Source organism: Rhinatrema bivittatum, chromosome 1 (genome assembly GCF_901001135.1).
Source record: "Rhinatrema bivittatum chromosome 1, aRhiBiv1.1, whole genome shotgun sequence".
Taxonomy (NCBI): Eukaryota; Metazoa; Chordata; class Amphibia; order Gymnophiona; family Rhinatrematidae; genus Rhinatrema; species Rhinatrema bivittatum.
Window position 1 is genome coordinate 352,013,749 of NC_042615.1, and position 26,808 is coordinate 352,040,556.

Consider the following 26,808-nt stretch of genomic DNA (forward strand, 5'->3'; position numbering starts at 1 on the left):
CTGGAAGGGTCCTATACTGCCTCCCATTGGTACTTGGCAAGAGGCAGGGTAGGGGCACTTGTAAAGGGAGTAGTAGGAACAAACTGCTGCTATCACTGCATGGGAAAATTCTGCTGCAGGGCCTGGTATCCATAGTGGTTCTGTATGCTTGGGGGGGGGGGGGGGGGGGGGTGTCACTAGGCCCAACATATAGAGCCAGGACTCACATGATGGAAGTGAGTGGATGAGTAACAGTGAAGCAGAGGTGGAGGGTCCCTTCCAGGGGCAGAGCAGGCATTCACGGTGGGCCAGTCGCTCTAGTCACGTGGTCTGCCCAGCACAGCCGTGACAGAGCCATGCTCAGCAGGGCAGGGGGTATCTCCTGGGCCGATCCAAAATCCACCCCTGGTCCCTTCACTGTGGCAGAAATGAGGCCCAGCACGTTGCTGCCATTGCACAGAAGGAAAAAGGCTGTTGCAGGCACTAGTACATGACAGTCTGCCAATGAGATCAGAGTCAAAAGCTCTGGTTTGCCGCTGAGAACAGGAGAGGACACCTTCACACCACATCAGTATATTTGATCAGGTACTGACCTTGTTTACCAATATACAGATTGTAGGTAAAAAAAAAAATCACCAGAAACCCAATATAATTGAAAGCATAAAGATACAGAACCATGTCAGTTTATTTTGTTACATTTTAACTTTACATTTGAACTACAGTATATTGCATCACTACAATTAAACAAGGCCATGATTAGATCCCAATCTGAGAACATCTGGAAAGATGTACAAGTGAATTAGCAGAAAACATCAAGAATATTAAAAAAGTGGGATTTAGCATGGCACTTTAGAACAGATCTAAAATGATGCACATCTGGCACCTGTTACAGTATATTGAACATATGCTGAAATTGAAGAGCAACTTGTGAATTGAGTGTTTTAGGCAATAGCTGAAGGAAGCTTTTGCATAGCACACTGCATTGCAGTCTCAACTAAAAAAAAAAACAAAACAAAAAAAACCACAAACGCTAGTGCTCCTACCAGGGTAAAAACTACATGCCACACAAGAAACATACAGATCAAACAGCCAGGCTTAGAAAGGCAGGTTGAGTCTTCTGGAGGGACAAGCCCTATGTGCACCTGTCTAACTGGTGGAGGAAAGCCATCCCTTTCCTCTGAGTGAGCAAGATATTTGATCTATGCTATGGGATTTGCCAGGTACATTGGGACCTGCTCTGGACACAGTCAGACATGAGACTAGACAAGGGGCCTTTAGTCTGACATAGCATGGTTCCTCCTCTATTCTTACATTACTTGGCATTCAAATTGTCTGATCCATCAGGAAGACAGTTGTGGTAAAATTTCTAGTTTATTGTAACAGTAATGCAAGTTGTTGCACAATCTTTGACCTGACTGATTGTCGCCATTACTAAAAAGATTTGGACAGTATGATAAGAACATTTCCCTTATAACAGCATTGGCTGGTTAAGTTGTATGTAGTAAGGGTCCTGAATACTCTAGTTAAGCCTTTGTTGGAAAGGCAAAATGTTTTCCAGAACTGGCTGCTCTAAAAGGAGTACAACTCATCTAAATTATCTCAACCTTCATCTCCAGCACAGAGTTCTGAAACTGTATGAAACCCAGAAGGTGTTTCTTGCACAACTAGCAGTTTCAGGATATTGGCACCTCACTTACTACTACTTTGATCATCAGTGGCAGTGGACTGTACATGCAAGTACTACTCACTCAATTTGACAAGCTTCAAGCTTGCCAATACTTTGGGACAATGTTCTAATTAAACCAGAAGACAGCAAGAGGCACTTGCTAGGGGTGGAAGGTTTCAAAATGCTAGCCTAACATTTAAGTTCAGAGCTGTGGCCATCAGTTTACATATTAATGGCATGCACTTTAATCTAGCAAGAGTTAGCATAGGGCCTCCACTCTGACACACTGGAGCTCTGTCAAAGTTTAACAGTTTAAAGAAAGCTAGTGGAAGCCAAACTTAAAAAAAAAAACAAAAAAAACACTCCACCCCCAAACAGCTTTCACACTTAGAGCCAGGATACAAAAGTTTCAGCAACCAGTACCCCCTTCATATCAGCATGGACAATGAGTTGACAGCAAGGGTCATGGTTTAGAAATATATGCATGGTAGCACATTCCTCAGGATCACAACAGGTTACACTAATGCTAAAAGTGTAAGCAGCCCTCAAAGCTGAATTATAACTACAGTCTCTCCCCTTATGTGCCAGGAGCTGCCAATTACAATTGTCAAATATGGATTTCACAAGGCTCAGTACTTAGGGCGAGAATGCCTCAGAATACCTGAAGCTCCCAAGGCCCATGTGGTTTGATGTTCCTGCTAAGGGGGAGGTGGGCATGCAGTCTGGCTCACCTACCATCTCAAGTTGCTTATAACCGATAGCCTTCAGCACTGGTACGAAGGTAGTTTTCAGCCCAACACTCTACATTAGAGGTTTTCATTTGCATAGCATTAAGTCTGCATGAAACTAATGATCTTCATGTGAGGAAGATAAATTTGATTTTTAATTCAAGAAAACTCCCAAGAGTAGGCTTGAATGACAGCAAGATTTCAGCATAGGTTATGGGGTATTGCTCTCATGATTTTATTTAATTTTATATTTTGTATCCTGCTTTGATATGCTAAAAGCATAGTATCCAATAAATCAAAGTTACACACAGCACATTAAAATGAGTGCAGAGGGTCTTAGTGTGCCGTAAGTTTTGGTTTTTTTTCTAGCAAAGAGTAAGCTTATGACAAAGCACTAAGCCTGCAAGTTATGCATGAGCTTTGCATCACTATAATATTCTATTCCTATTGTGACCAATATTAGGAACCTCTTGTGTAAGACTACCTATTGATTTTTAAAATGCCACTGTACAAATTAAACAGAAGCCCTTACTTTCTTCAAAAGCCAGTCCTCAGAGGTTCTTTGTGCTATAAAATCTGCTAAACCAATTTGGAGTTGCTTTAGTCTTATTGCTAAGTAGCACATTTCCATGGGTGACTACATTTAGCTATTGATTCTAAATTGCAGTCTAAAATTTTCAGTTAGGTGTGATCTGATTGCTATTTATTCCACTTGCTTTTAGACATTAAAAAACTGTTTAGAAATTGCCTATGTTATGGTTTGTAACTTCAAGAAAGCTATATCTGTTTAACCAGTCTCATGACTAACTCACAATAGTGCATTCATCAGGTCAGCAAATATAAGTTCACATCAGCTTTGATGGTTTTAAATGCATTCTTACAATAAGCACAACACATGTGAAGGAGCAAGATACTTGACAGAAGTCAGAAGAGGTTGCATTGATTTGCAAGTATGGGAAGGAGTCCTCAAGTTTTGTATGGAGAAGGCATGGCTTAAGTGGTGCCATAAGTCCTATAGTCAGGAAAGCAAAAGCTGACCTGTTCTACCATCCCTGGGGAACTGCTAGCTGACAGCTTGATCCATGCATCAACTTAGATTATAACTTTAAATGCCGTTTATTACAAATTCCTGTTATATAAAAAAAAAGCTAAGAACCTCTTAAAAATAATCCCACAAAAGACGTGATGTTTACGTTGTGTGATGTAGAAATTTAGAACTAAAAATGGTACAACTGAGCATCTTTAACTACAGTAGTACTACATACAATGCTTGCTTCAGTAGCCACAGTCAAGAATAAAAAGCAATTACAGTTCATATCAAAATACATAAATGCACCAGTGATCACAGAACACTCATTATCCCCTCTCCCCAACTAAAAAGTTGAAGTTTAGTCTGTTGCCTCATATTTGGATGTGCACAATTTTTACCTCAAGCCCAACACTTTGCCTTAGATCTGTCATCTACCTGGCAGATTTCTCCATTTGGATTCATGAACACTGGTATATATTAAGCTACACTAAATTTGACCTGCCATATTTTATACTGTTTACATTGATGTACACATGTAAGTACACCAGATGATAAACTTAGTATTTGAGGTGAAAAGTAAGATGACCGTGGATCTAATTACACCACTCTAAAATAATTGTGCAAACATGAAGATGTGACATGCAGTTGTGTACTTTATCCTATGTAAAAATTCCTTTTGCATTTTCTGCACAGTAAGAGACTGCATGAAGCTTGGAATGCATACAGCTACAGCAAGAGCAGTGTTCAGGCTTGCTAAGGCTGGATGCACTCTAACCACCATTTGGAAGACTGACTTAACGAAGAGCCTTAAGTTTAGTGAACTATATACCAACTGCCCTAAAAGTTCTAGAGCCTAGCTAGCCCCTTAGTAAGATTTATATTAACATTGGCAGTTTCTGATTTTAGACCAGAAGACAGCTATGAGTTCTTTACATTAGAGCAGCGTTATAAGCTTAGGGTGTGAGAAGGTATGAAAGGTTCTAAGTACCGTATCTCCCTTCTGTGCTAGTGCATGTCAGCACTAGAGAAGATACAGTCAAAGGGGAAAGTTACTCCAAACACTGAATGAAGTCTTTAAATTTGTAGACCATTGCTAAATCTAGTTTGGTGCTATCCCTCATGACATCTAAAATTTGTTCACTGCTTCTCTCGGCTTTATGCTCCCATGTTAAATGGCACAAAGTTACTTATTCTTGGATAAAATTTAACTTTTCAGCAGGGTAACAAATGAAGTTGTTTGAAATATCAAATGCTTGCATTCTGACTAGCTAGGCCTTGTTGATCATTAAATCAAAGTCAATATTTTACTTTTAACTGATTTTTCCTGAGTATACATTTCAGAATCTTCAGACAGGACATTAGTATTTCCCCCATTGTGCAGCCTACTTAAGATACCACTATTCTACCTTGTTAAATAAACTTGTAGTGCATTTATGGTCTTTCCTCAAATCCTATACAGATTCCAATTAATGATATCCCCACCACTGATGTGCCTCTTTATCATCATATTCTGTCTCCAATGAACGATTGTTACACTCTTCCCAACGTCTGACCTTTCCATTCTCCACCATAACAAATTTCCATGACACTTTAGTGTCTACTGGCAAGAGAACAGAATGGGACCAGAATCCATCTTTGTCAGACTGCAGTGGTATGTATGTCTCCCAGGCACCAAGATTCTTGTGGTCTCCAGTGACTGCAATCAGTTGAGAGTCAGAGTTTGTGACATAATGAACTCTGAACTTCACATGGACATTCTGTGGCATTGGATGTACGGCTGCTACTTGTTTGATTTTTGCATCAAATTCTGGACTCTTGGCTTCTGTTTCAGCCAGACTGAACTGTTCCTTTTTCTTGCTGACTAGATTTGAACTGTGATGTTCAAACTCTTCATTCAGATCACAGGTAAATGAATCCCAGAACCTGCTGCTCACACTTGTAGGATGCTTGTCTTCCTGTTCCCAGGCATTAGCCAGCTCCTTACTTTGTGGCTGACCCAGATTTTTGATTTCTTCAATTTGGCTAGCAGTACAAGTAGACTTTGTGTTACTTATTCTCTCCTCAGTAGTTTCCAGTCCATTTGCCTGTGTTCCTTCTGCTGTGCTGGAATAAAGAGTCCTCGATCCTAAAATTTCACCAGAGTCCAGCAAACTATCTAACTCTCCAGCTGCAAGCTGACAAGTTTTGTCTGATGCTCCATCTTTGTGGACACAATCTCTCTCAATAGGGATGTTCTGCAAGCTCTCTTCTAGTGCTGGTTGGAGACTGACTTGGATGTTTTCTTTTACATCACACACAGCTACCTGATCTTCCAGATGCCCTAGTTGGGGAGAGGGAGGAGAAATAACCAATTGTTAATAAGCTTTGATTTGTAACGAGGACAGTTACTACATGAACTTCACATCTACAAAGGCTAGTGGAAAACATTCAAATTGTGACCTCTAGGTTTGACAGCTTGAAATGCCAGGCTGGCTCATATTTGCCTTTCCTGCCCCCCCCAAACTTACTGTAACTTGGGTGGAGCACCATGGCTACCCACATGTGGATCTTTATGCAATGGCTACAAAACCTTTTATTTCTGGCAATATTGTCTTACTCTGCAGAAAAGGCAGCTATTTTATACAAAGACTAGATTTCAAGCTGTTAAGAATGGGCTTCCACCCAGTAGTCATAACTGGTAGCAATTCCCATGCCTTCAGACCCCAACTCCTGCACCTTTAAGGTGCTGACAGATGGGACATTACTGCCAGAGAAGGGGCACAGGCCACCCCAAGTCGGTGACATTCTAAACACTGCCTACTCCTAAGTTTCCAGAAAAGTAGTTAGTGGATTTCCTTAAGACAAAATGTGCAGCACCAAGCTAGAAAATAGCTGAAGATTCAGAGCATGTTCTATAGCATTTCATTTTTATTAATTCTGCAGATTAAAAAAGTGTCTAGTCATACCATCCTTAGTAGAACTAGCTGGAAAGAAGTTGCTTTTGAGTTCTAACATCTTTGCAGCAGACTTGAAGTCAAATTAGTCAGACACTTGGTCTTAATTTATTCCTTGTGACTTCAGAACAGACATATGTATTACATAGCTAAGAGCTAAGTTAGTTAGATTTGTACAACTGCTTAAAAAAAAAAAGTCTAGCAGTAGAGCCAGTTGTGCTGCAGCAGTAGTTCAAACACCTGCCATCCTGGTGAGTTAATTCTACACTTTCCTATGGAGTTTGTTGGCAGCCTGCTATGATATTGGCTTGGAAGATATACCAAGCAACCTCCTCTATACAGTCCAGAAGAGACATCTTCCCAGGTCAGCACTGTTGCTATTTTGGGAATGACACCATTATATAGAGTAAGGGATTCCTGTTCCCTTGGGCAGTTTATCAAAAAATTTAGAAGTTGGCATCTGCCCCTTGTGGCTGGTTGGGAAGGCTGTAGGCCCCTAGAAACTTGAACAAAGCATTGGACCAGATTTAAAGTAAAAATGTCAACTGTGTTCCCATCTAGATGTTGCTCCACTCACCACCACCTGCCTCTTTCGAGTGAGGAGAGTCACTAGAACTTATGACCCTTGTTTGAATTAAATTCTTTGCTGAAAAGTTTGTATTTACAGTTTATAGTACCCTATGACAGGTCTTGCACTACAGTCACTGATAATGAACCAAGACAATCAGGGAATTTGGTATAAGAGCCTTTTTACAGATTTGTATTTCTAGATGATTAATACCAAAAGCAGCTTACATGTAAAAAATATAAAAATCAGCAAAAAACCATCAAAATAAAAAACTTACGTCAGCATGACAAAAACAGGAGCATCTCTATACAGGGATGAGACTAAAATAAAGTGAAACTAAAATTGGTTTAAAATGTTTAAACATCTTTGGACACCCTATAGATCGGGAATTCTCTGCCTCTGGAAATTAGAAGTTAGGAGCTGTGATCGAAAAGGCATATTCCCTAATTTTATACAGCCTAGCCCGTTTGGTAGAAGGTTCAAGGAGTGCCATCTGAGAGGACCTTAAGGCTCTTGCTGGGTTTTATACCTGCATCTCCTCATTTTCCCAAAGCAAATTGGTGGCCAGAAATGTGTTAGCATGGTCACCTTATATGTAATTCTCCACTGAACACGAGGAGAAATGTGGTCAGTTCTATGGCTGCTAGTGGTGCTGCAGAATTCTGCAACTGTAGGGGCTTGATCAAGGTAAATGGAAGACAGACGTAAAGCAAATGGCAGTAGTCTAATGCAGTCAAAAATGCTTATACCACCGACTAAAATTGTGGAAATAAATGGCTTAAGACCTCTTAAAAGCTGCAGCTTATAAACACCTGCTAAGGTTTCATCAAGGAGTAAGATCTTGATAAAAGTTTATTTCAGTTGAAAAGTGCCAGGAAGGAGGTGGTCTAGAAGAGTGGAAGCTTGAATGTGTGGCATACAGCGTGATATTTGGGATGGAGAAGGTACAGTAGCAGATCAGATCTTTGAGCAAGGCCATGGAGGCATTTAAAAAAAAAAAAAAGGTTAAGACTTTAAAGTGTGCAAAAACTTAACTTTGAACCAAAGTAATGAGCAGAGAAGCTAAAAAGATTAAAGTGACATTGAGAGTTTACACTAGCATCTTAAGTCATTGGGTTAAGACTTTACTGATCCTTTTGTAGGCATCTTACACAAGACAATGGCACAAAGATTTATGGCTATTGCTTAAGTGGTCAAGTTTCATGCCAAAAACATTTTTAAAAAGCAGCCAGGGAATAAAGCCAAAAACTGACACTGCACAATCTAGCACACACTGATTAAAAAAAAAGAGAAACTTACAGCTGAGAGGCAAAAACTGACCAGATATCCCACGCTTATTTTAAGCAAAAAAGGTTTAAGATGCAATTCCTCCCCCATCCCAAGGAGGTCATAGGTGCTTTCTCTGAGAAAGTCCTGCATTATCTAAAAATAAAGCTCTCAGGTCAGCACAGCAGATTGCAGCTGGGTGGGGGAAGGGCTTGTAGTGAGCAGTAGCCAATGCTGTGGACCTGAAGGTGAAGAGCAAGGTGAAGCTCAGACAGGGAGGGGAGAGTCTGGGAACACAGTACCAGAACTGCAGCAGTCACTATCTGTAAGTGAACTTACAAGCTGCAGATATTTTACAGAGGATGAGGTGGGGGAATGAGCACTTGCTGACTGCATACACGAGTCACAACAGAAGTGTGTGCACGTCAGAGCGAGGCAGAAAGGATTTAGAGGATCTCTGCTGCCAGACAGGTGGGAAAAATAGGAATCTGTCCTGGGGACAGTGACAGGGTATAGGGAGAAGTTGAAGGACTTGAAACTGCAGGGGAGAAGGCGCAGGATACCTCCAGATAGTAAACAAGTTGCGGGGGTAGGGAATTTGAGAAAGATTAGGCAAGGAACCCCCCCAGATGGTTACTGCTCCTAGAATTGCATTGCTCCCTATAAAAAAAAAATGCAAGTTTCAGATCCCGGTTCTTGCTTTTGAGATTGACTTTGTCCCACAAAAGGAGGAACAGATTACGGTGGCCTAAGTCTACAAGACCTGATGTCCCAGTATCAGCTTCCCTCTGCAGACTTTAGATACTACTATGAGAAGCCTATTCCAAACTGGAATGAGCTAGTGTTGGGAAGAGAGATCTGATGCAATTTCAAAAGACTGAAAGCCTGATTAATGATTTACAGAAGTTTGTAGAGAAAGTAGGTGAGATGGATATGACTAAGATTAGCCCTTACAGGAGGTAGTGTGTGTATGTTAGTTTGATAAGTTTTAAGTTTTGTACATTGCTTACAGCAATTTCATATGAGGAAAGCAACTTATAAGTTTTAATAAATGGTAAGCATATGTTCAATATACTGTAACAGGTGCCAGATGTGCATCATTTTAGATCTGTTCTAAAGTGCCATGCTAAATCCCACTTTTTTTTTTAATGTTCTTGATGTTTTCTTCTAATTCACTTGTACATCTTTCCAGATGTTCTCAGAGATTGGGATCTAATCATGGCCTTGTTTAATTGTAGTGATGCAATATACTGTAGTTCAAATGTTAAATTTAAAATGTAACAAAACATAAACTGACACGGTTCTGTATCTTTATGCTTTCAATTATATTGGGAATTATTGTACTTGAAAGCTAAATATGCTGTCATCTGCATTACTTGGTTAGAATCTTCTACCAACATGATTAGTTGTATTTCTATTTACATTCAATTTATACTAATGCAGCTATGTAGCCATTTGCATATCAGGATTGTTTCTACTAGTTAGTTTTATGCAGCTTCAATACAAGCTGTTTCCCTGCATGGGTTTTTTGGATACTCAGCCACCCTACTCCCCCCTCCAGAAGAAAAAAAGGTCATGAAGGCTTCAGGCATCCATTTCTAGATACTACCACAGAAGTTTAGGGTGCTGTAGGCCTTCCTTTCTTTGCTCAGACTATTACAAATAGTCAGTTAATTATATGCTATAATACACTACCAAACCTTCTCTAAGCTCGTGTTTACATATTGGAGGATACCAAAGGCCAAATAACAGACTTTGCAGCTGTGTTTTTGCATGGTTTGAATTCTTTATATATTTGTTCTAACTTCATTTATTTAAAATCTTTTCTATACAGTCGTTAAGTGGGTGCCATCACAACAGTTCACAATAAGGCACAAAAACTATGTTGCATAAAGTGTCTGGAATTCTAACTCTTAAACAGGTGCCATCAAAAATACTGTAACATTATATCATAATAAGTACTATTCGGTGAGTGTTATAAGTTATATCTAGATTTTCTAAATCTGCTAAAAGTTTGGTGTTACTTAACTTTAGTTCTTTGAAGTTTAAGACAGAGGTGGAGATCAGAATATAGGAGGAGACACTTTAAGAAGGAAGGAGTGTGTTTGTGTGGGTGTTTGCTTGACCGCAACTAACAGTTCCCTGGGTTCTACTCTTGATTCTTTGTGGTACGCTTGCTTAAATAGCCATGTTTTTAAATTTTCTCTGAATGTTTTGATGTCTCTTTCCAATCTGATTTCTACCGGCATGGTGTTCCATATTATCGGTCCTGCTAGGGATAGGGCCCTGTCCCTTACTTGTGTTAATCTGGCTGTAATGACTGACGGTATAGTTAGTAGTGCTTTGTTTGCTGACCTTAGGTTTCTGTATGGGGTATGTAAGCGGAGGGCTGTTCAGCCACTCTGCTTTTTCGTCGTGTATCATAAGAGTTAAATCCTTGCTTATGTGTATTAATTTAGGAGAAAAATGCGTGAGGTGGAACAGTGGGCCAACGTGAAAGGAGCCATTAGAAAAGGAAACAAGTTTGTATGTTAGAAAAAGTAAATAGTAAGAACACTGATTTGGTTTTCAAAAGAGGTGGCTGAAAAAATAAAAAACAAAGTATAAAGGATCCCAAAAAGAGGAACAGGGAATTCCTGGTGAAACTGAGGGAGAAGCAATAAGTCAGGAAAGCAAGAAGGTCAAGTGGAAGAAAAGGATTGCCAAAGAGGTAAAGTGGATGATAAAACTTCAGATATCAGAGAACAGGGCAGCCTGAAGTGGGGGTAGTGACCTTGAAGTGACAAGGAGCAGTGTTGGCGACAAATGGCAGAAAAATTCTTCTGTTGGGTATTCACTGAAGACAACCCTAGAGAAGGACCATCTGAAAAAACTAGATGGGGGTGAGGTAGAATATAAGTGGACAAGGCCATGGGGGTCTGGTGTACTGATGAGCAGAAATAAGGGAACATGCACAGGCCTGCTTCTAGGGCAAAAGCAAGTTCAAGCAGCACCCTCTGAACTTAAGACTCATCACCCAGTAAGAGCGTTGCCAGCAGTAACTTAGGGGTTTGACAGTAAGTGCTACCCTTCTAAGGCTTGGGATTGCTGCACGGAGAAGCATGGGGGAACCTCCACAGTGCAGTGGAAACCAGAAGCTTGCTGGGCAGACTGGTCCTTTTCCACCATCCTTACTATCTTACTAGTATGGCAAATAGGTAGTGCCAGCTTGGGGAAAGAGTTACCTCACTTACAGAACGCAAGTGTTCAGCTCTGCTAAGGCTTTCCTGCCAGCAAAAACACAGGCATCCTGTTCATCCACAGCTGTTAAGAGGTGGTGAGGGTGGGAACGAGAGCTTTACCACTTACACGAAGGAATTTCAGTTGCCAGAGGACAACACATTACCTTACTTTATGGAACTGCTAGGAATCTGACAGATACATGAAAGCTGCAGCAACAGCTCCCAACTAGCTTCCAAGTTTTTAAGAGCTATTTAACTCAAACAGGCTCAGATGACTGCTACCAAGCTGTGCCGAGAGGACAATTGCTGCCACCTGCATGGTCAAACAGCTGCTGCGCCACACAGCCAGAGGTGGCAAGCAAGCTGCATATGCAGTGGCTGTCCTATGAGGTGAAAGTTGCACTGAGGGAGTAGTGTGGCAGGATGTCACCATAGTGGGATCACAGAATAGAAGCAAAAACTACCTGGAAAGGGCAGGAAGGAGTACTATGAACTGCTATAATCCATTTTACCAAAGTGCTTGCATTCTTATCCAATTAGTCCTGTGTGATTTTATGGAGGTGCATTGCATTTCTTAATCCCTCAACTTCAGAGTTTGGTCCAGTTTAGTCTTTACTAAGACTCCTTCAGACTAGAACTGTTAAGCTGCTACACCCACAGGTCTTGACCTAATATGTTGTACCCTGCCTTAGATTGATTAATTTTATTCAAAGAACAGGAAATAAATCCCAATAAAAGCTTGGGATAGGGCTGTGGTAGAGAAGGGGGGGGGAAGAGACCATAAGGGAGCAGAGGGCAAGGCATTCAGGAAGAGGCCATGAGAGAGAGTGCAATGGAGAATGGGCACAAGAAAAGCACCCAGGGACCACAGGAGGGAGAGGACAGAAGGGAAGGGGCAAGCAAGGCAGGAGCGGAGGCACTTGGGGAAGAAAGGGGTCATGGGAAGATGGCAAGGATAGAATCCAAAGCAGCTGCAGTAGGAAAGGGCAGGAAGGGATTATGATGGAGGTGGAGCTACATGGCATCTGCTTTCTGCACAGCATTTGACTGCATGTAAAGATCAGCAATGTTTCTGCAGGTTGAAGAGGGGTCCATGTGCCTCAGAAGGTTAGGAACCCCTTGTGTTCTGTGCTGAAATTACTTCCCACACTTCATAGTGCTCAGTCCAGAAAAGGGGGGAAGAGCCTGAGGGCTTAATAGTCTCAATACAAAGGGCAGGAGGCACAGGGACAGCAAATAGGAGACACGACATTGAATCTGGAATTGTGCTGCTCTTTAAGCTGGGCACCAAGCTAAGGCCGATAGAAAAACAAATGCACTCTAGTATTACTATACGAGTGCTTCCCTCTTGTTTTCTAGAAGACCTCTGTCTGGGATCATCAAATTGAAAATGCAAAACCAGACAGCAGCAGCTTTGTGGATAGGACAAAACTGTTGATTAAAATAAAGATGTAGACCTGCTGCAGCAACTCCTTGCTCTCTGCTTCAACAGCAGGGGGAAAGAGGAAGGGGGGGGGGGGGGATTTGATTCAGACAGCAACCAACAAGGTCGTTGAATTTTACAACCTGGTGAAACAAGTATAGGGTTAACTTGCTGATGTGGCTGTTATTACTCATGACCAATAGGCCTGATACTTTTGAAGCAACTCCAAAATTGCTCTCTGCTTCAGTGGCAAGAGGTAATGGGTAATTGGATTCAGTCAGCAAGCAATAAGGGCCCTGATGTTTATGGCCTGGGAAACTGCTAAGTATGGGGGGATGATCTGTACAGCATGGCGGATATAAGCTTGCTGGGCAGACTGGATGGACTGTTTGGTCCTTTTCTACTGTCATTTGTTTCTATGCTTCGGTAGAGTTGTGCATGAATATTGGCCATTGAGATCACATTTTTGTTTGAAAAAAAGTAATGAAAGGCTCAGACATGAAACCATAAAAAAGTGGCAAAAACACTGATCTGTTGTAAGCAACATTCTTCCAAGCTGCCATATGCTCAGTTCTTACTGGTATGACTTGATATATCTAGCTGCTGCCAACTGCTCAGTACCACCTATGCAGGCACAGCCAGCACATTCAAGTTGTGGGCCAACATTTCCTGGCTGCTTTTGTGCATCACAAGATCAGAAACCTCAGTTAAGGCCCCTAGTCCAAATCACTACTAGCAGTCAGCTTTGAAATTTGTGGCATGCTTGCACTGCCACCTACCCATATCTTCCCAAACTCGCCATGATATGCAAGCTTCTCTTGCATATTCACTGCAGATCTCCTGAAAACCCAACCAGCTGTGGGGGTCTCCAGGACAGGTTTGGGAAACCCCCATCTTGTGATGCTTGCCTTAGTGCCCCATGTCCTTCAAAGCTGCAGGGACAAGATCTGTGGCCACCATGGGGCTCTGGAGCCTCCCCTGGCACTGCTCAGTGCTACCCTAAGTAGGTTGGAGGGGGCAGGTATGACATGAGGGCCCCCCCCCCTCAGTTACTGGCAAAAATCAAATGTATTAGTGAGCAGTACTATTGTACAGTTAGACCATTGTAAAGCAATGGTTCTCAACTTGAGGTAGAGGCAGCAAGCATGGAGGGGTCTGCCAAAAGCTGTATTAAGGCCTTGGTGGGGAGAAGGACTGGAGGCAGGACAAGTCCCGGTGGAAAAGCACTCGGGAACATTGTGAGCAGAAGAGGACAGGCAGGCATTCAGAGATGCATCCATGGGGTGGAGGGAAGTAAGGTGTGCAGGAGGGTGCTAGGAAGCAGCTGAGGAAAGGAGCCATGGTTGGCAAGGAGTTAGCATTCATGAAGGAGCTGTAGGGTAGAACAAGAGGGAGAGCACAATTTTACAATAAGCACTTTTAAGTGCTTGTATATTTCAAAATTATTCCAGAGTGCATATATGTTAGTTCTCTATATGGCATTTAACTGCATGTAGAAAAAAAACTTGAGGCATCTCAGGTGCACAAGATTCATGGCTTGGCATGCCTACTCCCAAAAAAGGTTGGGAATTCCTGTTGCAAGGCGTTTCCCCACTGATAGCATTCCTGCTCATATTTAAGAATGCATGTATATCCTGTACAAGTGCCCCTTAACATTTGTTTGCATGCATTTTAGACATTGTGTACCTAGGGAATTGCACAATAGTGATAAAAGCAGCTGTAAACTAGTTTGAAAAGCTGCTAGAGAGCAGCTGAACAGCCTCAAGGGTTCAGGCAACTCAGTTTTCCTGGCTTCCTGCACCCCAAATACAATCATTAAAGATTACATGATTTCAGGGATCCCAACAGGCTGACAAGTTAAAAAGGTAGAAGTAATTTCACATATAATTTTGAAATGACATGTTTAAGCAGCCAAATATGCACCCATGTTTTTACAAAGGAGCTACTAGAATATCTTGCACATGTACTTCCCCCTCCAGTGTTGCATGAAACATGTTATCACAAATGAATGTAATAGGCCATCATTTAATAATGAACCCACTAAGTATTAAACTATTGCCAGGGCCACTTACCTATGGACAAAAGGGGTAGTTGCACCAGGCCCAATGCATAAATGCACAGGTCTGCCCCTAAGGACCAGTGCCCCAAATCTCAGACTGCAGAATATAGCCCTCTGCTTCCTGCTCCTTCCCACCCAGAAGGTCTACAGGGAGTGGGAGGGAATAAGCCTGGAGCAGATGGCACAAAGCCATTCCCTTCCTGTCTTTCCAAGACTGAGGAGACCATGCAGAGCAAAGCACTGCCTCTCTGCTCCCTGATCCGGCCCCTTGTTCCCCCATCTCTGCAGGGAGGTGGACAACAGCACCAAGAATACAGTTTGTCTGCACATCTCTATGTTCTGCATGTGTTACCAAGGTGAGGATTTTTGCTAGTATGCAGGTTCTCTGTTGTGGTCTGTCACCATCGGCAGGTTCTGTTTTCCAAATAGGTGTATTGGTGTTTTAGGGCCAGCGGAATATTTATATTGTCATCTTTTCACATAGGCTCATTGCCATTTGAGTTCTAGGAGTTAGTGCTCTTAGTATGGCAGGTTGGCTTTGAGTGACTTTTGCAAATTCTTGTTAGAGGTGATAAGAAAGTTTAACTGTTTCTATGCTTAAGGAAACTTTTTTCATTCTGCTTAGGCAGCCATTTCATACATTACCTTCAACCAGCACAATTCTGCTTTTAATTTCAAAAGGTTTAGAGACTTCTGGGAATAGACAAATCATGACATTCACATACTGAAGACTTCTGAAACATTTATATATATCTATAGCATCTGAGTAAGACATTTACAGCATCTATATGTGAAACAGTTTAATATTTAAAAGATGTCCAATTGTGTTTACAGGATTGTTCTGGGAGGGACTGTGGTGGGGTCTCGTGTGTTCCCACCCCCTTTATTAATGGCCAGGAACTAAAAGTTACACACCACATTCAGTTATAAGTTACTGAAGAGACAAGAACTTGTTACCATTCAAAACAAGCATCCTGACAACAGCTGGCACTGCAGAGCTACCCAAGTTTTACATGCATCCTACACCAAGTATGGAACACGATGCTTTTAGTCATGATCATGAGTCTTCTGATACAGTCTTACCCTCACAAGCTTCAGGAAGGGACTCCATACACTTGTTACAGTACAGCTTATCACCTTTTAACACTTTCCAAATTGCCTGAAGTTTACTTGACATCTCAGGTGGAGGGGGCCCTACAGGCCTGAAAATTGGGGAAGAAGGGGATGACCGGGAATAAGGCTAAAGATTCACCAAGGACAATGGTTCCCAAATCCATCCAAAGGAACCCCCAGTCAACTTGTTGGAAAAGCTACAATCAATGTATGACAAGTCTGCATGCATGCAATAGAGGTAGTATTTGCAAATTATGTGTATGCTAAAATCTTGACCAGCTGCTGGCTCCCAGAACGGGTATTGGAATCACTGACCTAGGCTGCCTAATATCCTTGCACTGGTCCTGGCCATATTATAAGGCCTTTAATACCAAGCTCTTGCAGCCCACAAAGGCTGAAAAGGAAGACATCTCATGCCATACTTACATGGTTCCTGCTGGCTGGAAGACCAAGCCATGCTTGCATAGGCCAGAAGCTAGAAGTGTGTTTGGGTTGGCCTGGACAGGCTGGAAGGAGGCAGTGGAGTACAGTTAACCTCATGTCAGGCTACAGCAATATTAGATTAATTTGGGGCAAAGGAAGAGTGCTGGGGGTCAGGGAGGAAGGACATGAGATCAATAGCCTACTGGTTAGAGAGGAGGACTGAGAACCAGGGCTCAAATCCCACTGGTGCTTCTTGTGAGCTTTGTCAAGTCACTTCACCTTCTCATTGTCTCCAAAACAAAAAGCTTAGGACTATTTAGTATGCACTATCCCCATAGGTTAGACTGCAACCTCTAGAGCAGGAAGCTGATTGTATCCCAATATGAGCTGCAATTTAGAAAGGTAATATGGAAAGAGGTAAGTCAGCCCATGAAGTCCAAGGCAGCCATGCATGTTACTATTGCACCTCCAGAGAGCATCTGGTGTTTATCAGGTTCAGAGACGTAGCATTAGACAGTGCCATACTGCAAGGAGCCATGGAAAGGTTTTACAGACTGTGAAAGCTCATCTCACTTTTCCAGAAATACTCAGGAACATTCCCAAAGATACCATGCATGCCTAAAAGACTGCCACGTGTAGCAGGACACTGAGAAGTTTAAACAAACATCTGTGCCAAGCTTGTTTAAATGCCCAACTGAATTGGGTAATCATTAACATTGCTCAGATTTAGGTTTCATGGCTAAGTAGATATAGTGTTAAGTTTTAGTAGGAACTCACTCCCTCTCCACTGTCACCAGCCAGAGCACCACTGAGCAGAGATCATGCTGCAAGCACAACATGGGGACAGGTAAAGAACCAATCCAGCAAAAGAGAAGGCCAGGGAAAGGTTTTTCTACAGCATGAAGCCAACCTGGGCACCATATTCCAGGAGTCTTAAGTACGTGTTAGTAAGAAAGCAGGAGCAGCAAGAAACTAAGTACACCAAGGCTGCCAAAAGCTAGTGAACATCTAACATGGGGAAAAAAAAAGTCCTGGCTCAAGCTACTTGTCCAAGATAGTTTACAGATGTTTTGAGCTCTGCTCTCAGACTGATGAGTTATGTGCTCCCATGCACATTACATGGATTCTAGAAGGCAGATGCAGAAAGGTGCATTCAATGCACATTTTCTACAGGCAAAGCTTGCTGATGCAGTAAGGCATTTTGCACACAGAAAAAAGTGCTCCCAAACAGGAGTATTGCTTAGCACACTCACATGGAAATTCCATACAAATGCATCTGGCCAGTAAGCCTTTAGCACTGGAAACATAACCCCTGCTAAGAGGTAGAAGTAGGTTTCCAGCACTATGAAAATAAAGTAAAAAAAAAAGCCGTTTAAATAGTAGAAGTCTGAGCAAGTGCTGACAGCCCCCACCACTTACCCACATAAAGAGTGATTTAGCCATCTAAATGGCAGCTGGCAACAGTCTCTAGATAGCTGCACAAGCCCGTACTTATACGGCTATCCTGCTCGGTTGGCTACTACTTAGCCAGAGAAAATAGCCAGCTAAGAAGCAGTGACAGTAGAAGATATAAGTACGGATTTATGGTCTACCGGGCAGCTGCTTACCACCTGTGGCACACATTGTACATATTTAACTCCCACTGCCTTAGCATATCATTATGCTCCAGCATCAAGAGTTAAATAATCTGTGTTTAAAAATGTGCCTTGAAAGCCAACATTTGGACACTCCGCTTACTGCCTCACCCTGCAGGACTGGCAGAGCTGGCCGGGAAGTGCCCTGGCACTAGAGGAGCTTGCGATGCGCCCCCACAGCAGGCACCACGGCACTGCCCAGCGCCGGGGGCAGAGTGGGGTGCGGGCTCCTAACATTAAATTAAAAGCGCGCCTTTTGGCAGCGGCCCCTGCAGGGCATTCCTGCCCGCAAGCCGGAGTCGGGCGAGCGCTCGCCCCGGACACAACGCCGCGGCTGCGCCCAGGGGAGCGCTTCAGAGAGGGCCCCAGCATGGGAACTCGGCGGCAACCCGAGCCGGAGCCGGAGCCCCAGCAGGTGCTCCCCTGGCAGGGCCCCAGCCGGGCACGGTGCGGGGGGGGGGGGGGGGCTGGGCACCGCCCCCAGGAGCGCAGGCTGCCCCGATCCACGACTCCCCTCCCCCTCCCCCCCCCTCCGCGCTCGCGGGAGCTCCCGGCCGGACTCTACCTGCTGCGCGCTCGCCGCCGACCTCCTCCTCCGCCTCCTGCTTGCCCTCGCCTCGGTCGCCGAACCAGAGCCAGGCGAAGATGGCAGCCAGGAGGCCCAGCACCACGGCGGACCACACGCTGCTCAGTGCCGCCACCAGCGAGCCCCGGCCCCCGGGGGGCTGGACGGGGGACGCCCCGGCTCCATCGGCCGCCGCTTCTGCTGCCATCGCGCTGACTTCTTAGCTGCCCCGGCGGCTCTGCACACGCAAGAAGGGAGCCCCGCCGAGCCGCCTCTTATAGCCCTAAGAGGGCGCCCGGCGCCCGCCCCATCCCAGCCACTCCCACAGGATCTGACCTAAGCTTGCAATTAGGTCACCGACCAGCGAGCCTCCTTTTTGAACCGGGAGCAGGGTGACTGCCATAGCGGAGCGGGCCCTCAATATCTGGTTTGTGGAGCTCTTTCCTCCTTATATTTCGTTGCTAGTCTGCACCTCACCGCTCATTGCAGTGCAAATATAGACAGCGGGTAGAATTGGGGGTTTATTTGCAAACACTCCCTCCCCCCTCCCTTCCCTGTATTGAATGTATTACTTAGGAGGTTACATTTGGCAGCATCACAAGGCATGCTCTGTGCCTCAACTCTGTGGACCAGTTCTCAGCTTCAGGTGGCAGAGAGCAGCCCTCAGTTTCCAGTTCCAGCCCCTCTCTCTTGTCTCTGCTCCCTACCTAGGAAGAGAGTAGGGTTGCCGACTTTTCCACAGACCATGACTGGACATTGAGGGCAGGGAGGATAGTGGTGTTTATTCCCGCCCCCTTTTTGCATAAATTTGCATAATATTTTATATCATGTCACTTGGAACCCATATATTAGTCTATTATAACATATGTTGGGTATAGGCTTGGCCTCAAAAAGCCATGAGTATACTAATTGTGTGCCGCGGCCACCAGCAGCCACCAGAGGCGAATCCAGGCCGTTCGGCCCCGCACCTCGCTGCACCTCCCCGCGGTGATTGCCGGCGGGGGAGGCGCTCCAGGCCTCCCCTCGCGGCTTTGGGCCTCTCTGAAGGCTTCCAGGATCCAAGATGGCCACCCTGCCCTTAGGCGCGAGGCCGTGCCTCCTTTGCTGATTTAAAGGGGCCTTGTTCTCCAAATTGCCTGCACCTGTGTCTAAGGGACTAGACCAGGGGAAGTATAAAAGGAGACTTCCTCCGCTCACTCCTCGACTTGGCAACTAGTTGCTACGAGTCTTCTCGCTTTGGCGAGTCTTCTGGTGCCTCGGGTTCCTGATTCCTGGTTCCTGCTTCTTCTCAGTGATACCTCGGTGTGTGACCTCGGACTGGCAAGCGGCGATCCTCTGGTATTCGACCTCGGACTTCTTCCAGACCACCCATCTTCAAGGGCCCACCTAAGCCCCAGCGGTCCGGGCTCCTCCCGGGGGGGCCGCGGGCTTCCAGTGGTGAAGATCCAGTTGGCCCTTGCACCGACCTCACGCCTCCTCAACCTCTCCAAGGTCCACCTAAGTCCCAGCGGCCCGGGTCCCTACGGGCTTCTCCCGGGGGGGCCGCAGGCTTCCAGTGGCGAAGATCCAGTTGGCTCTGCCCCGATGTCACATCTCTTCGCCCTCTTAACGGCCATCCCAGCCATCTTATGTTCCACCTCGCCACCCGTCGGGGGAACCAAAGGAGTGATCTCCTAAGGTATATTAACCTTCCGTCAGTCCAAGGTTTCAGGACCCCTCCTGATCATAACAGATTGCCAAGTCCATGAACTCGGCGGAGGCGTCTGCCCGTCAGGCCATCCCTGGAATAGCCCAATGTATGATGGACCAGCAAAAAACCCTTGATGCCCTTGTCTCCGCAGTGGAGAGCCTGAATCAACGCTTTGAGACTTTAGGGCCCATGAACCCCACCTTGCCTTCTCCGTCCATGGCCCCCGGGGCCGGCTCAGTGATTCGCCTGCCTACACCACCACGTTTTTCTGGGGAACCCCGGTCCTGTAGGGGTTTCATTAACCAGTGCAATATGCACTTCCGTCTACAGCCGACCCTCTTTCCAGACACAGCTACCAAGACCACCTTCATTCTCTCTCTCTCCTCAAAGGGAAGGTCCTGGAATGAGCTTCCCCCCTGTGGGAACGGAATAACCCCATCTAGAGTAATTTGAGAGAATTCTGGGAGCTTTTCCGGATGAGTTTCGGTAATCCTACTCAGGAGGTTTCCGCCGGCCCCAAACTTCTCCAACTACGTCAAGGTTCAAGAACGCTGGCCGAGTTTGCCATCGAGTTTCGGATCCTCTCTTCAGAGCTCGGTTGGGGCCCAGACTGCTTACGAACCATCTTTCTACAGGGACTCAGTCCTAGAATCAAGGACGAGCTCGCAGGCCGGGAGCTACCCAGGTCCTTGAACGCCCTCATCGATCTGGCGGGGTGTATTGATAGACGCCATCAAGAGTGCCGTCAGGAGGCCCAGATGACCACGAAAACCACGACTCCATCTAGGGGCCCTCGACGCTCGCCTTCTCCCAAATCACCGTCAGGAGGCTCCCGAGCACCATCCGAGGAACCCATGCAATTGGGCCGAGGGAAACTCTCCATGCAAGAGTGTCGAAGGCGAATCAGAGACGGACTCTGCCTCTACTGCGGTGCGGTGGGTCACCAAGTAGCCGCATGCCCGGTGCGGCCTGGAAACTCCTGGGCCTAGGACCTGAAGGAGGACTCTTCCTGGGCCTGACATCACCTGCCCCTCCACTAACTCTACCAGTCACAATTACATCCAGGGTCCATGAATTCCATACTTTGGCCCTGGTGGACTCAGGAGCTGGGGGCAATTTTATTATGAGGAGTCTAGTGGATCACTTAAAGATTCCACACCTTCGTGCCCAGGCCCCATTGGTCATCTCGTCCATCCAGGGTAAGCCCCTCCTAGGGCGGGTGACTCATTTTAAGGAAGACGTCCAACTACGTGCGGGGCTTCTCCACGTTGAACGGATTTCTTTCCACATCCTGGAACACTCCAAACACCCCATCGTACTGGGGCTCCCCTGGCTTCAAAAACATGGTCCACAATTCGACTGGAAGAACCTTCAGCTGACCCAATGGGGGTCGAAATGCCACGATACCTGCCTCCAACCGGTAGTTCCTGTACAATGCTCAACCGTTCTTGCCAGTCCCCAAGGGCTTCCGACATCTTACGCAAATTACTATGATGTCTTTTCCAAGCAGAAGGCTGAGACGCTTCCGCCTCACCGACCATTTGACTGTGCCATTAACCTCCTTCCCGGCACAGAACCCCCTCGGGGATGCACCTATGCCCTTTCACCCTCTGAGACTCAAGCTATGTCTCACTACATCAAGGAGAATCTGGAGAGGGGCTGGGTGGGGAAGAAAGATGGAACCCTTTGCCCTTGCATCGACTACCGGGGCCTGAATGCTATAACAATCAAGGACCGGTACCCACTGCCCCTAATCTCCAAGCTGTTTGATTGCCTGCAAGGTGCGAAACTCTTTACCAAATTGGACCTCCGGGGAGCGTATAATCTGATCTGTATCAAGGAGGAGACGAATGGAAAATGGCCTTCAATACCCGAGACGGCCCATTACGAGTACCTAGTAATGCCATTCGGGCTCTGCAATGCCCCAGTGGTGTTTCCAAACACCATGAATGAAATTTTCCGAGACCTGCTATACCACTGTGAGGTCGTGTACCTCAACGACATCTTTAATCTTCTCCGATTCCCTTGCCGCTCACCGTTCAGCACATCATCCAGGTACTACAAACGACTAAGAGAAAACCAACTCTACACCAAGCTCGAGAAATGCCTCTTCGAGCGAGAGTTCTCTTCCATTCTTGGGGTATATCATCTCCAGCAAAGGATTCCGCATGGACTCCCAGAAACTAAAGGCCATTTGGAATGGCCCCAACCATCCGGGCTGAAACCACTTCAACGGTTTTTGGGTTTTGCCAATTACTACCGCTCATTTATCTCCCATTATGCGTCCATTGTCGCACCCCTGACGGCCCTTAACTCGAAAGGCGCTGTCCCCAAGAATTGGCCTCCCGGAGCCGTAGCCACCTTCCTCCGTTCTTAAAGAGGCGTTCCTTTCGCCAGCCGTGCCTTATCATCCTGACCCTCAACGGCCATTTACCATTGAGGTGGATGCATCCTCTGAAGGCGTAGGGGCCGTTCTTAGCCAGACTTCGGACCAACACAAGCTACACCCATGCGCCTTCCTTTCTTGCCAGTTCTCCCCTTGCAGAATGAAACTATGCCATTGGCGATAAGGAACTCCTGGCCATCAAAATGGCCCTTGGAGGAATGGCACCCTTGGCTGGAGGGAGCTCAACATCCATTCACGATCTACACAGACCACAAAAATCTTGAGTATCTGTATCGGGCACAGCGCCTCAACCCCCGACAGCACGATGGGCATTATTCTTCACCCGATTCCATTTTTGTCCTACGTTATAGGCCGGCCGGAAAGAACCTTAAGGCCGATGCCTTGTCCTGAGTCTTCGAGACTACAGATACTCCAGACTCTCCTCAATTCATCATTGAGCCAATCACGAGTCCTGCTATCCGCCACCACGGCTATCCCTCCCGGGAAGACTTTTGTCCCACCCGCATCTGTGGGAAACAAGTTCTGGCGTGGACCCATGACTCCCGTTGCTCAGGCCATCTAGGACAACATCGGACCTTGCAGGCCCTTCGCCGCTACTATTGGTGGCCCAAGGTCAATAAGGATGTCCAATCCTATGTGGAATCCTGCCATTCGTGTGCCCGTCATAAGAGAATTCCAGGTTCATCCCCAGGCTTGCTCCAGCCCTTGCCAGTGCCCACCGAACCCTAGACCCATCTCTCGACAGACTTCGTGGTCGATCTACCTTCGTCCAGTGGCAACACTGTCATTTGGGTAGTCATTGATCGATTCAGCAAAATGGCACACTTTGTACCACTCCCGGGGTTGCCTTCCGTGCCACAGTTGGCCCAGCTGTTTGTCCAGCACATTTTCAGGCTGCATGGATTACCCAAAAGTATCCTCTCAGACCGAGGCCCCCCAATTTACCGCAAGATTCTGGAGGGCCCTCTGCCAGAAATTTGACGTCACCTTGGATTATACCTCCGCATACCACCCACAAACCAATGGTCTAGCAGAGAGGACGAATCAAACCCTCAAATAGTTCCTTCGCATCTATGTGAATAATAAACAAGATGACTGGGCAAGTCTACTTCCTTGGGCCGAGTTCACCCTCAACTCGCATACCTCCACTGCCACCGGATCTTCTCCCTTCCAGTTGGTCTATGGGAAGCAACCACGTCCGCCGCTGCCTGTTCCCATTTCCATCACGTCTCCGGTGGCCCAACTCTCGGCGGATGAACTACATCGTTTCTGGACCTCCACATGGCACGCACTGCTCAAGGCCAGCCAGATGGCGAAAAAGTATGCGGACCGCCGACGGAGACCGTGCCCGCCACTGAGACCCGGTCAGAAGGTATGGCTGAGTACACAATTTATCCAGCTGAAATTACCCTCCGCACAACTGGCCCCGCGGTTCATTGGACCATTTCCCATCCTCCGTCGGATTGGTGCGGTGTCCTATCAGCTTCGACTACCACCGTCACTTAAGATCCATAACACCTTCCATGCCTCTCTTCTGAAGCCCTTGGTGCTGTCTTTGGCCTTCCACGCACACCTCCAGCACCCAACCATCGCTTTCTGACAACGACCTCAACCTATCAGGTCTGAGAAGTGCTGGACGTTCGGAAAAATAGGAAGAGATGGGAGTACCTATTAGCCTGGGAGGGGTTCGGGTCCCGAAGAAAATACATGGGAACCACTAGCCAACATCCTAGATCAGAACCTTCTTGCTCAGTTCCATCGGGACCATCCATCCAAACCCACGGCCTCCTGGGAGGCGCCCTAAAGAAGGGGGTACTGTTGTGTGCCGTGGCCGAGCCGCAGTGTCGGGCCGCCACAGCAGTGCCGGGGAATCCAGGCCGTTCGGCCCCGACCTCACCGCACCTTCCCGCGGTGATTGCTAGTTGGGGAGGCACCCCAGGCCTCACCTCGCGGCGTCAGGCCGCTCTGCAGGGCTTTCGGGATCCAAGATGGCCGCCCTGCCCTTAGGCGCGAGGCCATGCCTCCTTTGCTGATTTAAAGGGGCCTCGTCCTCCAAATTGCCTGCACCTGTTTCTAATGGACTAGACCAGGGGAAGTATAAAAGGAGACTTCCTCCGCTCACTCCTCGACTTGGCAGCTAGTTTGCTACGGGTCTGCTCGCTTCGGTGGGTCTTCTGGTGCCTCGGGTTCCTGATTCCTGGTTCCTGCTTCTTCTCGGTGATTCCTCGGTGTGTCACTTCGGACTGGCAAGCGGTGCTTCCTCGGTGTGTGACTTCGGACTGGCAAGTGGTGATTCCTCGGTGTGTAACTTCGGACTGGCAAGCAGCGATCCTCTGGTACTCGACCTCGGACTTCTTCCAGACCACCCATCTTCAAGGGCCCACCTAAGTCCCAGCGGACCGGGCTCCTCCTGGGGGGGGGGGGGGCACAGGCTTCCAGTGATGAAGATCCAGTTGGCCCTTGCACCGACCTCACGCCTCCTCGACCTCTCAAAGGTCCACCTAAGTCCCAGCGGCCCAGGTCCCTACGGGCTCCTCCCGGGGGGGCCGCGGGCTTCCAGTGACGAAGATCCAGTTGGCTCTGCTCTGACGTCACGTCTCTTCGCCCTCTTAACGGCCTTCCCAGCCTTCAGCGCCGAAGGACCAGCCAGTTCCATCTTCTGTTCTGCCTCGCCACCCGACAGGGGAACCAAAGGAGTGATCTCCTAAGGTATATTAACCTCCCGTCGGTCCAAGGGTTCACGACATCTCCTGATCATAACACTAATATAGTAAACTTCCCATACCAAAATAGTACTGCCAGCAAAATCTTATCCATGAAAAGCCAACAATGCAAATATTACACAAAGCCCTAAAATACTCCTATTAAGAAAAAAGAACAAGCCAAGCTGCTTTAGATTCCTCCACCTAAGCCTCGTGCTGGCAGAATATTTTCCCTTAGTCACACAGGCAAAACACAGACAGACCCTCGCCAAATATAGAATAAGGAGACCATAAAGTTTAAACAGAAACATGCAAACAAAAACTGAACTGGAAAACTCAACTGTATTCGCTAACGAATCAAGTTAGCAAGGGGATTGCTTCGGCTTTACTCCCAAGCTACTCTGCCTCCTCGGACTTATCAGGGGTACCCGCTTCTTGGGGGCCTTGCTCTCTTTTCTTTATTACAGATTGCAGATATGAACCGGTACTCGTTCCTCGAGGGCCCATGTTCCTGAACACTCTGAAGATTCTCTACTACATGGAAGCTATCGCAGATACAGAATTTGTGAGTTGCCATTGCTCTCTCAGAGCTTTCCCTGGAACCAGGCACTCGCTCCTTGAGGGCCTAACCCTTTCCAGCTACTGAGCTTCCTTAAGACCTTATGTGAGTTTTGTCATCCAGTTCTGGCTATGAACACAGCATATCCTGTCTACTCACTGTCTATAGTTTCTCTACAGCTCAGCAACCCTGGAATCGTTGTTCCAGTACCTGAGGGACTTCATCCCTGCCGGGCATATCAGCTCACTACTGCCACCTCTGGTGGTTCTACTAACCTGTCTAATAAAAGAATTATCTGTGTCTGTCTCCCTACCCAAGCCTAGCCGGTGGTCCCTCTCAGGATATCCTCATGGGGGGGCAGTCATCTGCCATCGGCCCAAGGATCCACCTATCTACATTCCTCTACAGCTGGGTGCCCTCTCCAAGCACTCCGCTGGAAACAGATTGCTACTCCTTCCCCATCAGGAGCCTTCAGCAACAGATTCATAACAGATTGCAACTCCGCAGGAGCTGAGCATATCAGATTGCTAACTCCTCCTTCCACAGGAGCAGATTCATTACAGATTGCTAACTCCTCCCTTCTTGAGGAGTAGAGCATAACAGATTGCTAACTCCTCCTTCCACAGGAGCCGACCGGGCAAAGACAATAGGTACTTGGATGATTTTGGCAAGAAGGTGTTTCAGGGTTCCATGTTAAATGCCAAGGTGCAACAACACCAGTTCTATATCACTCAATACCTGTACGAGTGCCTCCAGCAACTGAAGTTGGAGGAAGGTCAGCCTTCAGAATCTAGTCATCGTAAGCAGACTGTAATTGATCTAGAAGAGGGCCTGTGACACAT

At 46.4% G+C, this 26,808-nt stretch overlaps 1 protein-coding gene across 1 annotated transcript; it reads right to left on the bottom strand.

The window, feature by feature from the left end:
- Positions 1–2,987: 2,987 nt before the first annotated feature.
- STBD1 (starch binding domain 1) lies at positions 2,988–18,893 on the bottom strand. Its single transcript, XM_029599829.1, has 2 exons — positions 18,609–18,893; positions 2,988–5,723 (listed from the first exon to the last, which is right to left on the bottom strand). Exons 1-2 carry the CDS (start codon positions 18,814–18,816, stop codon positions 4,870–4,872), a joined length of 1,062 nt encoding a protein of 353 aa, XP_029455689.1. The 5' UTR covers positions 18,817–18,893; the 3' UTR covers positions 2,988–4,869.
- Positions 18,894–26,808: the final 7,915 nt, after the last annotated feature.

What these genes read in the sequence shown, in the direction of transcription:
- STBD1 (XM_029599829.1), bottom strand. Translation starts at nt 18,816, where the DNA reads ATGGCAGCAGAAGCGGCGGCCGATGGAGCCGGGGCGTCCCCCGTCCAG. An exon ending in CGGCGGCGAGCGCGCAGCAG is followed by an intron (nt 5,724 to 18,608) that starts GTAGAGTCCGGC and finishes CTCCCCAACTAG; the next exon opens with GGCATCTGGAAGATCAGGTA.